At 54.1% G+C, this 13,969-nt stretch overlaps 1 protein-coding gene across 2 annotated transcripts; it reads right to left on the minus strand.

Annotated features, from left to right (window-relative positions):
• Positions 1-20: 20 nt before the first annotated feature.
• SEMA4G (semaphorin 4G) lies at positions 21-12,269 on the minus strand. 2 transcript variants are annotated; one of them, XM_079899758.1, is made up of 15 exons: positions 12,157-12,269; positions 8,721-9,199; positions 8,478-8,626; positions 8,149-8,211; positions 5,342-5,440; positions 5,127-5,220; positions 4,867-4,980; positions 4,508-4,677; positions 4,255-4,424; positions 3,845-3,989; positions 3,494-3,716; positions 2,976-3,091; positions 2,674-2,834; positions 2,413-2,474; positions 21-1,028 (listed from the first exon to the last, which is right to left on the minus strand). In XM_079899758.1, exons 2-15 carry the CDS (start codon positions 8,842-8,844, stop codon positions 202-204), a joined length of 2,517 nt encoding a protein of 838 aa, XP_079755884.1. In that variant the 5' UTR covers positions 8,845-9,199; positions 12,157-12,269; the 3' UTR covers positions 21-201. The 2 variants fall into 2 exon arrangements, with proteins under 2 accessions (XP_079755884.1, XP_079755883.1); XM_079899757.1 differs by having other exon boundaries at positions 2,659-2,834.
• Between the last annotated feature and the right edge of the window lie 1,700 nt (positions 12,270-13,969).

Raw genomic sequence — 13,969 nt, forward strand, 5'->3', positions numbered from 1 at the left:
TGCTCACAGATGGGTCCATGGAGACTGAGAAGGGGGCTTTGGCTGGGCCTGACTCTGGCCAGCCCTACAGGGACATCAAAAAGTTGGGAGAAGGGCCTGGAGTTGTAGGGATGAAGGTAGGGTGTCTGTGCTGGGGAGGCAGCAGCCCAGCCTGGGGCAAACAGGCTGGTTTGGAAGAGCATTTGTCCTGGGAGGCTGGGCTCAGACAGAGCTCTCATCCAGGTGCTCCACAAGCTGTGTGTGCTTCCTCTTCTCCAGGATGCGGCTGAGCTCCTCTGTGAAGGAGCAGGGCCCTGCCGGCACTCCATTGTTGCTCTGCCTCAGGAGCACGTAGCTATTGCCATTCATCCTGCGCAGCCGGCTGGGCAGTGCCACCAGCCCGTTGGTCAGCTCAGCCGGTGGTGGTGGGGGTGGCGGGGGTGGCGGGGCTGGGGCCCCCTCCCCGGGGATGATCTGGAGGCAGCCACCCTCCAGGCCCCCAGCCCCCTCCCCATCATCACCATCTTCCTCTCCGGAACACTGGCCTGACACTGTCTGCAGCTGCACAGCAGAGCCCCCTGCCCGGCCGGCCCGACCCAGTGAGTATTTCTGTCGGTGTCCTCGTCCACCTCTCCGAAGACAGGCAACGTAGAAGAGGGAGGAAGCCAGGATAAGGCAGAGGCCACCAAGTGTAGCAATGGCTAACACATAGAGCAGCCGCATATCAGGCGCCAGTTGTGCCCCAGGCATTGCAGGGGCCTGTGGAGCAGGGGCAGGAGTGGCTGGCCGCACTGTGAGGCTGTAGGAGGCCAGCAGGGTGCGGAGGCCATTCTCTTCAGCATAGCAGCCGTAGTTGCCACTGTGCTCAGGCTGTGTGTCTGTTACCAGCAGCCCATCCACACCCACGCGGTAGCCATCCTGCCCATCACTCAGGCCCATGCTCCCATTGACCATCCACAAGGCCCGGGCCAGGTTGGATGGCTGGTCACAGGGCAGTAGGACATCATCACCCCGGAGCACAGAACGGGTCTTCAGTGGTGGTGGTGGCCCTGGAGGGAGCGGGGGACAGGAGAAGTGGTCATTGCCTGCCTGTCCTGGGAAGGCATTGGAGATGGCAAGCCAGGTGGTCCACTGTTAGGTCCCCAGCACCAAGCACAGAATCTGGAATTACGGTGACAACTGACTAAGCTCTCTGTGCTCATGCTCCCACATAAGGTTCACGTTGGCCCTTCTCAGTGGTTTCAATTCCTGACATCTGCCAATGATTCCTCATCTCTACCTCCAACAAAGAGTTCTCTTCTTCTGAGCATCAGATTTGAATATCTTCCACATGCTGGGCATCTCTTGGACATGTCACAGGAACTAAGGCCAAAATCTCCCTCCCAGCCTACACCAGGTATTTTTCTTGAATTGTCATCACCATGTATGGTGCTACCAGCCATTTCCCAGAAACCTGAGTTTCCCTTGGCTGTCTCTCCCCCTCATCTTTCTATCTAACCCTCACTAAGATTCTGCTTCCAGAATCTATCTTAGACCTGTTCACGTCTCTCCTTCCCCAACTGCTGGCCCCCATCTAATCCATTCTGCATGCAGCAGTGGGGTGACCTTTAAAAAACACTATGCTGATCATGCCACTCCGCTGCCTCAACACAGTCCCGCCCATTTCCCCAGCCTCTTCTCTTGTTGTTCAAACACCAAGCTTGCTCTGCCTGCTCTTCCCTCTACTTGGGTGTCATCCCCCTCCCCATGCCCTCTATTTGCCCGGTTAACTTGGGGGAGAGAGCATAACAGTGATCAAAAGCACAAACTCCAGGCAGCCTGCTTAGGGTCAGGTTCAAATTCAGACCCTACTGCTTAATAGCTGATTTAACTTTGGGTAGTTTACTTATTCTCTCTGTGCCCCAGAGATTGCCCCTCACGGAGATGGTAATAATGGCACCTTTCTCATAGGAATGCTCTGAGAATAAATGAAATTGTTCATGTAAGTGTTTGATCAGTGCTTGGCGCATGGTAAGTACTCAGTACATATTAGCTATGATTATTATTATGATTATTGCTCTTGCTTCAGTTATCAGCTTGGTCATCTGATCTTCCTTGGGGCAAGCCCTTGTCATAGTTGTAATTATTCCTTTTGTAACAAAAACCAAAGAAAATAATTGTAATTAATTGGTTGTGTGATCATTTGATTGCCTGTGCATATACTGGGCTGTAAGCTCCAGAAGTGACAAAAAACTTCACATCTTGAACCTGTTTCCTTATTTACAATTTTTTTTTGCAACAAATATTTGTCGAGTACTTACTCTGTGCTGGGTCATTCTCGCTGAAAGCACAGACACAGCCATTCAGAATCATACATGCACATACAAGTGGCATCAAATGGTAAAGAGGACAGGCTATGTAGCCAGATGCACACACATCTGTGACGTCACTTACCTGTGTCCCTGTTGCCCTCACAGCCTCGGTTTCCTCTCTCTATGTCTTGTATCAGTGCTGTCCTGGAGATAGAAGATTGGGATTTATGAACAAGGAGAACTGGGCTTCAGTTTCCCCAGTGGAAGGGTCAGTAAAGCTGTTACCAACAACTGGTCCCAACTCCCTGCAGCTGGCAGGCCCTCCTCCACCCCTCAGGCCCGATCCCCTGGGCAAAGGGGACCCTCACACACCTCTATGGCCTCCCACCTGCTACCCTGGGACCTGTTGGCTCCGGTTGTGGTCACCACGCAGGTATGGGTGCCGGGGTCCCAGCCACAGTAGGGGTCCCGGGCCAGGATGCAGTCGTAGCAGGAGCGGTAGCGGGAGCAGCTGGACAGTGATAGCTGGATGACTCCACTAGGGGCCCCCACGTAGAGGCTATGCTAGGAGCCAGAGAGGACAGCTGGTTGGCAACACCCCACTCCCACTTACAGACACACACACACAGCCACTGCCCAGCCTCCCCACTCCCTCCACTTATTCTGGCAAGGCCAGAATATTGAGGGTCACAAGTCAGGGGCTACCTGTGTCGGAGAGATGACCAGGTTCTCCACAGACTGGGGTTCCTTGAACACCTGTGTCTCTTCAATAATGTGCATCCCAGAGCCCAGGACCACTGCCTTGTGGATCCAGCCATCAGCTGGTATGGGAATGGCAGAAGGTCAGACTCCAACAGTGGAATCTACTCTCAGCCCCCTGCAATAGCCTAATGGGAGCAGCTTGGAGTCATGAGGTCAGGGACAAGGATTCGGCCAGTAGCAGTGGGCCCTCTGGACATTGGGAACTCCAAGCTAGTCATGACAAGAAGTATTGGATTTAGAAGCATTAGTGACTAGGGTCAAATGTCACTGTGGTTGGTGACAGGAGTCAGCAATCACCAAGAGCTAGTGGTCATTGGGGACCAGTAGTGTTTATTGAAGAATCAACATCAGTGGTCATCAGGGTTTTGTGATCAGGGGTCATCCAGGGGGCTAGAGGTCAACAGGGATCAAGGACTCAGGCCAGCAGTCACCAAAGGGCTCAGGCCAGGGGTCAGAAGCACCTGTGCCCAGAAAGAGCAAGTCATAGGTGGGTCCAGCTGGCGTGGTGACAGGTGTCCCCGTGAGGTGTGTGTAGCGCACACTGCGCTTGAGCAGCAGGGGCCGTCCGCGTGTGGGTACCACGGGCCGAGCCATCAGTGGGTGTAACTTCACAAAGTCCAGGACCAGAGATGGCAAGTCCTGGGATGAGTTGTAGCCTCGGCTGCGCAATGAATCTGTAATGCACTGTGGTGGGGGACGGGGTGGTGAACCTCAGGACTCTGCCACCTGCCCGTCCTCCCCACAAGGCTAGACCTCCTGCCCCTCTCAGGGGTCCCGTCTGCTCAGCACTGACCCCAGGCCTGGGCACTCACCGAGCCAGGCCGGGGCTCCGGCACCCCTCCCTCGTAGCGGCCCCAGCGTCGGACACCATCCTGGTATTCCATGTAGGGGCCTGCGAAGACAGCCTGCACCTCGGCCAGGTCATAGCGGCAGATGGCTGAGGCCTCCAGGGTCTTCCTAGAGATGGGACATAGGGGAGGTGGCTGAGTCACACTGAATGGAGCCTGCCCACTTGCATGGCCTGGAGCCCACTGTTACCCTGACCAATCCCTGCTCCAGGCCCACAGGGCCTCTTCTGAGGGTGAGCAGGCCACTGGACGTGCCTGAAGTTCTCTGTCTGCAGCCAGCCTCCCCCCAGTGGATCCTATCTCATCTTCACTGAACTCTGCTCCAGCCCCTATGCCGTCCCCGTTCCTTGCCTCCCCACTGTCCCTGCACTGACCACTGTGTGGTCAGCGTGAAGGCCGCATAGAAGTGCGTGCGGGCCGAGGTGTCAGCTTCCAGACTGCAGACACCACGTAGTGTCTCATACTGTGGAATGTGGCAGATGAGACGCGCCTTTAAGAAGGAGGTCCACTTCTTCTGCAGGATCTTCTTCCCTCCCAGGTCTCCCTGGGGAGGTAGGGGCATGGGGTCAGGGGCCAGGATCAGAGGTTCAGCCTCTACACCCTGGCCCTTCCCTCAGTCCTCCTCACCTTGCACACACGGGCCACACGGGCCACACGGTGGCTGCTGCGGCTCTGAGCAAAGCTTCCAGAGCCCTCCTCAGCAGCACGCTCTGTGAAGAAGTAGTAAACCTTGTCGTCGTCACCCGCTGCACTGGCCTTGCTCTCCCGCACCAGGACAGAGAACACAAACTCAGCATCTGTGGGTCAGGCAGTTCAGGTGGCTTCTGAGTTAGGCTGGGATCTCCCCCAACCGCCCTCACTCAACAACACACAGGAATAGACACGATCACCTGGGGATATGGGGATGGGATGGTCAACTGCCCAAGGGAGTAAAGATGAAGAAATAGTCCCCTGCCCCCCATCATCCTGTGCCTCGTCCTCCTAACCATTGAGCCAGTGCATTGGTGCCTCCTCAGTCCTCAGGGAGTGCGGGTGGCGGCTCCGGCGGATGTCAGGGATGCTCCTGAATTCATACCGAGTAGCTGTGTAGAGGCCTCCATCTGAGGCAGGGACATGCCAGCCATAAGACATGTCACACAAAACAAGACACATAACACATGGGTGGCAAGTCCTAGCAATGAGATCCGTGTCCGCAAACAGCATGCTTGTGGATGAGGGGCCGATGTGGGGAGGAGGGCATGCTTACCAATGATGAGGCCTGTGAAGCCACGGGCTGGGTCATAAGGACACTTCTCCTTCCCCTCCTCAAAGCTGGTTGGCAAGGTGAAGGCCTCAGCATCCTGGGGGAATGAAGGAAGGGCCAGAGGTCATTGATCCTGAGGATAGGCCAGGGTTGTTGCCGAAGATCAGACCAGTCCAGGGTCGGGGACCAGCAATCAGGGCAGGGACAGGAATACTCACAATGGCTGCACAGAGAGGCTGGAAGGCGTGAGTCCCGCACGCATAGAGGTGAGTGGCATTGAGGCGCTGCAGGAAACGCACGTGGTTGAAGCACTCGGTCTGTGGGATAGGTGGGGGAGGGCTGTGAGCCCTGGGCTTCCTTAGAGACTGCTTCCATTAGGCCAGCTTTGTGGTCTGGCTCTTGCCCCCACCCACAGGACAAATAGTTCTTTCCAAGAGCCTGGTGGGCTTTCTCACTGCCCAGAACACAGACTATTCCCTGGAACTCACTGTCCTTTGGTCTCCCAGGGGCATGACCCCTTTTCCCTTGGCTATCTCTTAGATTGCCTGACACACTTGGCTGGCTTCTCCTGCATCTTCTATAGTCCCCTGCACCCCCCAGTTCGGGGGCTCCAAGGGCTCTCACCACCCTAAGATGCTTCTCTCTTACATCTCCTCAGCACTGTCCCCCAGTCATGGAGCTCCCACACCTGCTTCGGGGTGGCACTACCAAATCTACCCCCAGGTTCTAGCCATTGCTCCACCTGATATCCCACAGACACATCACACTCATGCTGTCAGAAACCAAGCTCATCCCCTCCCCTCCCTCACCTGCATCCTCCCTCTTAAAACTGTTCATCCAGTCTTTCCCACTTCATCAGTCCATCCCATCACTCAGTCCAGAAACCAGGCGTCATCTTTGCTGCTTCCCATTCCCTCACCCTCACACTCAGTCTCTCTCTGTGATTAAGTCTTTGTCCTACATGTTTCATGACTTGGTCTACTCCCCCTCCACTACCACCACCCTAGTCCAAATTACCACCATCACCTCTTCCCTGGGCAGCTATGCGACCACCTGGCAGCTCTCCCAACTCTCTGCCACTCTTTACAGAAACCATTTATTTATTCAGTGAATGAGGAATACATGCACACAGTGTAAAATTCAAAAGGTAGAAAGGGATATGTTGTAAACAGTCTCCTTTTTATCCTCGTTGCCTTCAAAGGAGACTGCTGTTACCATTGTCTGGATTTTCCTTCCAGAGAGATTCTCCCAGTCAGTACCGTCTTGCAACCCACTTTCCAAGGCATATTTAAAAAATGTAAACCAGATCATGTCACTGCTGTATTTAAAAACCCTTCAGTGACTCACCAGAGTCCTGAACATAGGGTCCCATATGCTCCCGGCCCTACATGATAGGGCCCTACCCCTTCCTGTGGCCTAATTCACCCTACTGCAGCTACCCTGGCCTCCTCTGCCCATCAAATGCCCTAAGCTGCCACCCTCTTGACTTCTTTGCCTTGTTAATGATTTCTCCTCCTGCTTATTACCCAGGGTTTGAGTCCATGCAGGCCTCTTTGTCTCATCCCGCTCCCTCACCAGGTGCAGTACTTTGGCATCCATCCCTCCTCTCCACAAGCCTGCTCAGGCCTCCCTCCTCTGACCCATATGATGCCCCCAGCCTCCTCACTGCCTTTCGTGCCTCCAGACTCACTCTATTTTAAGCCACCTAGTGCCTGGGACCAAATAAATATTCTTATAATAGTGTTTCCCCAAGATGTTTACATTAAAAAAATGGAGCTGGGAGGGGGAATTCTGTGGTCAAATAAGTAGGAAACCACAGGTAAAACCTACCTTTACTGAGGACTCCTCAAAGCCTTAAGGGTATTGCTGTGCATTGTGGGATTGAGCACACAGCATTTCCCAAACTCATCTAACTATTAAACATCTCTTTTGAAAATTAATGCTCCTCAGAACATGCTTTGGGAAATGTTCTAAAGGCAAAGTGTGGTTCGGGACCAGCAGTGTCAGCTTCATCTGGGAGCTTGTTAGAATTGCAGAATCTCAGGCCCTTCCCCAGACCTACTGTGTTAGCATCTGCATTTGTAATACACCCAGGTGATTCACTGCACATTAAAGTTTGAGACTCTCTAAAGTGTCATATGGTGAGGGTGCCCATTGTCCTAGAATAAAATCCAAACCCCGAGCTGGGTGTTTACAGCCCTCCATAAACTGGGCTCCATCTGCCTCACCAGCCCCATTTTCTACCCATGTTATACTAAGAGGCAGCCTTTGATGGAATCTCCTGGAGACACCTCTTTAAATGCAGCTGCCTCAGCACCACCACAGACCCACTGAATCAGAATCCCCAGGTCAGTGGGCCTTGGGAATGTGTATTTTTAAAAAGCTCTCCAGGGATCTCCCTGGTGGTCCAGTGGTTAAGACTGTGCTTCTACTACAGAGGGCGTGGGTTTGATCCCTGGTCATGGCCAAGAAAAAAAACCAAAAAAAAAAAAAACCAAACCAAACAAAAAAAAAACCCCACTGTGTAAAAAGCTCTCCAGATGGATCTGTTACATAGCCAGACACAGGACCCCTGCAGACACCCTGTTCTTTAGCCAGAAAGGGCTGACACTTCACTAATACACCTTCCACGGAAAACTGGGTACTTGAGCTATTCCTTGACCAAAGCCTCATTTTTCTCATCTGTAAAATGGAGGATAATACTATTTTATAGGGTTATTTTAGAATTAAATGAGATAATAGCTAAGTCAGCACTTACTAGAGATTACTTATTGTTATCATGATTATTATTGGGGAGCCCAGAGGAGATTAAGATGCTGTCTCAGACCAAGCTAGTAGGTCACCAGATGTTTGGATTAAAAATACTGCTCCCAGGGCCTGCCACTCCAGTGGCACTTACAGTGCTTATTGTGGTTGCTGCAACAGACTGGCTGATCCGTACCTCTCCATCTGTGTCCCCACCAACCCTGACATCCCCCACTGAAAAGAAAGAGGAAAGGAGCTGGGGAGAGGGCAAACCACATACCTGGTTGTTTTTCCCTTTTTGATGACATTTGCTTTGCATCTCTGGGGAGGCCTCCCAGTGAATCTGGAGGGGGCAGTAAAGGGAATTGGCTGATGCATTGAACCCAATGCCTTTGCCTTTCCCCACTACCTGTGGGACAAGGTGATAGGACCCCAGCGTGGGGGTAAGTTTCAGGAAGAGTATTGGAGGTAAGGGAGACCTGGGCCAGGAAGGGCAGTGCTGTCTGACCAGGAGGCTATGGAAGGCTGACAGGGTTTCCAGGAAGTTGAGGTCCCAAGGAGCTGGATGAAGCTGGAGACCCTCTGGTGGTTCAAATTCCAGGGGCTGACCTCTTTGTGAGTCCCGTCTCCTATGTTGTGGGCATTGAGAGAGAACAGGGCGCCTCGGGCTCCCACCAGCAGCCTTGCTGAGGCCTCCTCCAACAGCAGCGTTGAGTAGTTCTGGGCTCGGCCCTTGAAGTGCTGGGTCCCGGAGAGCTCTGGGGAGAGGGGAAGCTATAAGCCCAGCTCTGGGGCTGCCTCCCCACGCCCAGCCCTGGCTCCTGCTGCCTTTCGAGGTTGGGGATGTCTAACCTTCGTAGGGGATGGTCATCCGCGGGGTGGCATCTAGTTCTCTGGATGGTCTCCGCAGCGAAGGTCCAGGGACTGCAGTTGCTGTGAGGAAGCTCAGGAGGAGGGGCCAGAGCCTCCCCCACATCTTCCTGGGGAGGCCCAGACCAACAAGACCCCCAAGGGGAGCCAGGGCCAGAGTTAAGGGGATGATGGGAAGAAGAGTCACAGGGGTTAAGGTCCAGGGAGGTGACTTAGAAGGTCAGGAGTCATGGGGCCAGGGGGGGTCCTGGAATTGGGGAGACATGGAATCACAGAGTTGTGTGGCCATGGAATCCCAGGTAAGAGGTCAAGAGGAGAAATGGATTACATGCTGCCTGTTGGCATCAAATACAAATGCCATGGTGAGAGGGAGTTGTGGGGTCACAGAGGGGTTGTAGGTCACTGATGGGGTCACCCTGCCCCAACAGCAGGACTGGTCCTGGTTCTCTGAGGTCTGTTTTCTGAAGAAAAAAAACAGGAAAAAAAGCCCTTTCATCTGCGGAAAGTAGATAGCATTACCCTCAGACTTCAGGTGGTACCAAAGGGAGGAGGCCCAGCATCTACGAAACTCCCACAAGAGGATGGATTCAGCCATTCTGTCCCCCTCGGTGTTCTGATGCAGGACGTTGGGTGGAACTTGTCCACTTTCAAGACCCTAGACTCCCTTCAACCCAAACCCAAGGTAATAGCCCTCCTCTGACCGAGTCAGAAGCTTGGCTAGGCCTCCATCTTGGTGGAGCTCGGGTTCCTAGGGAGAGTGCCTTTTCCCAACAGGGAGACCCAACTCAGGCAGCAGCTGCCCCTGCCGCCTGCGGGGGTGCCTTATGCAGGAAGGCCTGGGCAGAGATGCTTAATGGGCCTTTGTTTATTTTGTTCTGTTTTCCCTTTGTTTTTTCTTTTCCCTGACCTGAAAGCTCCCTTTGGAATTTGTCTTTAATTAGATACTTCTCCTCCTCGGCATTCCTCTACAAGGGGGTGCACATCTCTGCCCTGCCCATGCGAGTCTGTACTATACCCTCTGGCTAAGCATCCACACGTGCCCCTACCTGCAAACAGGCACTCACAGGCACCTCGGGGTGTATCTGCCTCCCTCTGCTCTCCACCCCCCGCCACTGTACAGTTGTAATACCTGTACAGGAGTCTCTAGTGTGCAAGGTCACTTAATTGAGACATAAGCAACATGTAAAAGGTGAACGATAGGATCCCTGAGCTCTTGGCTACCTCTCCTGGCACATCTTGGAGACTATTCCCACACCAGGACCCTCCCTCACGCCAACCAGCTGGGGGTGGGGTTGGGATAGGTGGCAGGTCTGATGTGATCCCTGTAATAGGCCTGATCTCTGAAGTTCCTGAGGCTTGGCTGGGCTAGGTGTGGAGAAAAACCTGACCCACCCAATCTCATCAGACAAGGCCAGGGGGGCAACTGGCCTCTCCCTTTCCTTCCAGGTCAAATATTAACTATGTGGCCTCGAAGAGAGAGGAGGGACTGGGAACTGGCCAGAGGGAGAACAGGAACTTGGAGGGTTTTTTCAAGAGGTAAAGGTCACCACTGTGGTGGGCAGAGCCCAGAGAGAATGGAGTATGAGTAGACTGAGGAGAGTGCCGGGCTCACAGAAGGGGCATGGGCCCCTGGTGTGGGGGCTGGGGCAGCAAGAGGCCCCAGGCAAACAGCGCATGCCCCACCTCTCACTGTGGAGGCACACCTGTTTACCTTTGGGCCTCCTGTCTGCTTAGTGCAGAAGCGGGGGTGTGGGGGAGCCCTATGGCTAGGAGGGATCAGCTTCTAGAATTGGGCAAGAGGAACACACCCCGGGTCAGAGTGTGGTGCATGGCACACTTACACAGGTTTAAACGAGTCACATATGTCCAGAGGAGGGTGATGTGCATGCACATAGGTACACACATACATACATATTCATCAGAGGGCTGTGAGCACGTGTACTTGCAGGAGAGTCATGCACACACACATTCACAGGGAGGTTTGTGCACACATATGTTCACCTAAAGGGCCTGCCACATGTTTATACATACTTACATGTAAAGTTGTATTTACATGCCCATTTGTTCAGCAAGTCACCCAGCCTATGGGGTTAACAAGGAGGGTTATAAACCCACACATGTCCCTATGAAGGATTGTACACCTGTTCACAGGAGGGTCCTGCACATACACATGTACATGTGGGGACATGCACACAAACCCATAGATATAGTGGGTCAGGCACCGTCATGTTTGCAAAAGGATCAACTACATGCGTACGCACACAGTCCTCAAACACACAGTTACATCTACGCAGAGACAAGCATATGTACATACAGGGGTCCAGTTTTCACTGCAGGCTTGGAGGCTGCCAGTGTCCACTGGGGGTGAGATGCAGAGCAGAACCCTGCCTCCTTTCCCGAAAGTCCCAATTCTAAGGCCAGAATCCAAGTATGTGTTTGTGAGTGTGTGTGTGTGTGTGTGTGTGTGTAGTGATGGGGGAAGTTTCTGACCTCGCATGCTCAAATAGGATGGGTGCATGGGTCAAGGCTGCTCTGTAAGGGAGGGAGGGGCTACCTAACCCAGGCAGGAGGAGGCCCCTAGTTTTAGCAAAGTAAAGATGCAATGGAATGTGTAACTTAGTCCTCCTCTACTCCCATGTATACTGCAGTTCTAGATATGGGAGTTGGGCAGGAGCTCTCAGCCCCCATTTAACTTGTTGGGAGGGAGGATGGGGCTAAAGGGGGGGGCGGAGCTGCCAACCCCCTCCCCCAGTGGCAACGAGGCTTCAAGGTCTCCAGTCCACATCCCACACTCCACCCCCGGTTCCACAGCTTGGGTTCCTCTCCCAAGGCCAGCCCCCTGAACTCTGACCACCTTCCCTCTATTAGATCTTAGGGCGGAGGGAACTGAGGAGGGGAGCCACCCTGCAAACAGGATCAGTGTAGGATGGGCAGGCTCTCGACCTTCATCCCAGATGTCCACCTGCCTAGTGTAGGTGGTATCTCCCTCTGCCCAGTAGGATGGCGGTCCCTCCAGGCCTGAGAGCCCCTCCCCCGCTACCCCCTCCCTCCTCCATCCCGGACAGTCCGCGGTTCTCTCCTCTCCTCAGGTCTAACCTCAGTCTCTACTGCTGCAGCTCGAGGACAAGCTCTCCTTCGATGCAGCCAGATGCTGGGAGACGTGACCCAGATCCCAGGGAACACTGTTCGCCACGCGGGCCCCCGCCCCACGCCAGTTCCCGACTCTGCGGTGGCGGGTCTGCGCCCAGCGCGGCCCGAGGCCTGGCCCGCGCCCCTCTAGAGCCTTTACTCGGGACCAGGGGACTTGGCGGTGAGGAAGGCCTGGCCTAGCTTGGCGGGTTTAACAGACGTGGGAAGGCCTGGCCCCCGCCCCCCCGGTCCGGGCACCGCCGCCGCCCGCACTCCACGCCTCTCTCACCTTTGCGCTCAGATCCCCGGCCATAGAGACATTGGTGCGCGGCTCCGCGGCCCCACAGCACCACAGCACCAGCGGCTGGAGGAAGGGGCCGCGGCCGGAGGAGGGGCGGGGTGGAGGCGGAGCCGGGGGGTGGGGCGGGAGCCTGGGAGGCGGGGCCAACAGGGTGAATTGCGGGGAAGGGCGCTTCCCACCCTACACTATAGGTCAGGGCTCACAAACAGCCCTCGGGTGTCTGGCGTGCCCCGCCCCCTAGGGCCGCGGCCCCGGTAACGCCCCCTGGTAGTGGCTTCACCACCCCGTGCGCCCTCGAAGGGCTGATCCTACCTTCCCACCCCTCAGCCCTAGAACCCCTTGGACTTGACTGCTCCTGGGGATGTGCACACGTCTCTTCTCGGGGCTTAACTCTCCGAAGGCCCTCTGGCCAGTCCTCTAAACTGGAGCTCACTTCTTGTGCTTCTGCCACCTCCTTCTGCTCTCTGCCTAGGGCAGAGGGCCAGAGTAGGTGGAGACCAAGAGTTGGGGCAGCTCTCACCACAGAACAGTGTCTTGATTCCTAGCTCAAGGGTCTCCAGCCGAGGTCTGAGGAGGTGAAGGGGGTCAGGCTTGGAGGGATGAAGTAACAGCTTGACCAGAAGTGCACACAGAAAATGCTGTTTTTCTGATTAAATAAGCCACAACCATTTGCACCCGTCCACTCAACCAAATCTTAGATGTAACTGGGGTTCACCTCCTCGGGGACTGGGTCACTCAGACACCTGCCTTCCCTTCCAGCTCATCTTGAATATCATTCTTACTCCAGATCTTACAGTGAGCTCCTCCTAGGCAAATATCCTGCTCTGCCTAGGCTTAATCATCGTACCCAGCAACAACCTAGGAAGCCTCCTCAGAATCAATTCCCCAACTCTCTTAAACTCAGCTAGGGAAGTCCTCCCATGCCATCTGGCACCCCCTCTAGGGTTTGAATCAAACCTGAGCTCTAGCCATGATCTGGCCTGATCCTCCCTCTCTCATCCGTGACAGTATTGATACGGGCCCAAGAATAAGACCAAAATGATGAGGGCCACAGGGTCATAGGTAACTGAGTATCACATGTGCCTAAGAATCTGAGCTCTGGAGGAGCAGGCAGTGGGGGAATAGGCAGATGAGCACTGGCCTGAGAGGGAACAGGATTAAAGTAGCTGCCGTTATTTAACTGAAGGGACCCTGGGAAAGACATGTCATCCCTCTTCTCAGAATTCTCCAAAGCTCAGTTTGGCACTTCATCATATACAGTCTCGTAGTTTGTGCGGTTGTGTGTGACTGCAGACCGCTAGACAGCAGGGCCCACGTCACACTTCCACCACCCCAGCACTCTGTAAATAGGATGTGTGTATATGTGGAAGGGGAGATAGCTGGGGAGAGATGTTTATATTAAAGTATACACAGGGAATTCCCTGGCAGTCCAGTGGTTAGGACTCTGCACTTCCACTGCAGGGGGCATAGGTTTCATCCCTGGTTGGGGAACTAAGATTCCAAGATAAATAAAATGTACACAAACTTTTACAAAGAGTGTCCAACTTCTTTCTTTCATCGTAGCCTCATTCCACCCTGAGGGATTAATAGCCCTATTTTATAGATTGGAAAACAGGCTCTAAGGGGTTAAGCAACTTGCCTTGAAATCAGGACTGGAAAAGCCTGAGAAGAGGGAAGCAGGGTAAACCTGAAGGGGAATTGTCAAAGCAAAGGCAGAAGTGTGCAAGTTTGTGCACAGATGAGTGTTGGGGGAGTAGGCAGAAGGGAAGGGGCATGAAAGAGGAAAGTGAGTTTGATTTGA

The sequence above is a fragment of the Stenella coeruleoalba genome, assembly GCF_951394435.1.
Source record: "Stenella coeruleoalba genome assembly, chromosome: 16".
In the NCBI taxonomy this organism is placed as follows: domain Eukaryota; kingdom Metazoa; phylum Chordata; class Mammalia; order Artiodactyla; family Delphinidae; genus Stenella; species Stenella coeruleoalba.

What these genes read in the sequence shown, in the direction of transcription:
- SEMA4G (XM_079899757.1), bottom strand. Translation starts at nt 8,844, where the DNA reads ATGTGGGGGAGGCTCTGGCCCCTCCTCCTGAGCTTCCTCACAGCAACT. An exon ending in AGCCTCTCTGTGCAGCCATT is followed by an intron (nt 5,221 to 5,341) that starts GTGAGTATTCCT and finishes TCATTCCCCCAG; the next exon opens with GATGCTGAGGCCTTCACCTT. An exon ending in TGAGGGCAACAGGGACACAG is followed by an intron (nt 1,029 to 2,412) that starts GTAAGTGACGTC and finishes CGCTCCCTCCAG; the next exon opens with GGCCACCACCACCACTGAAG.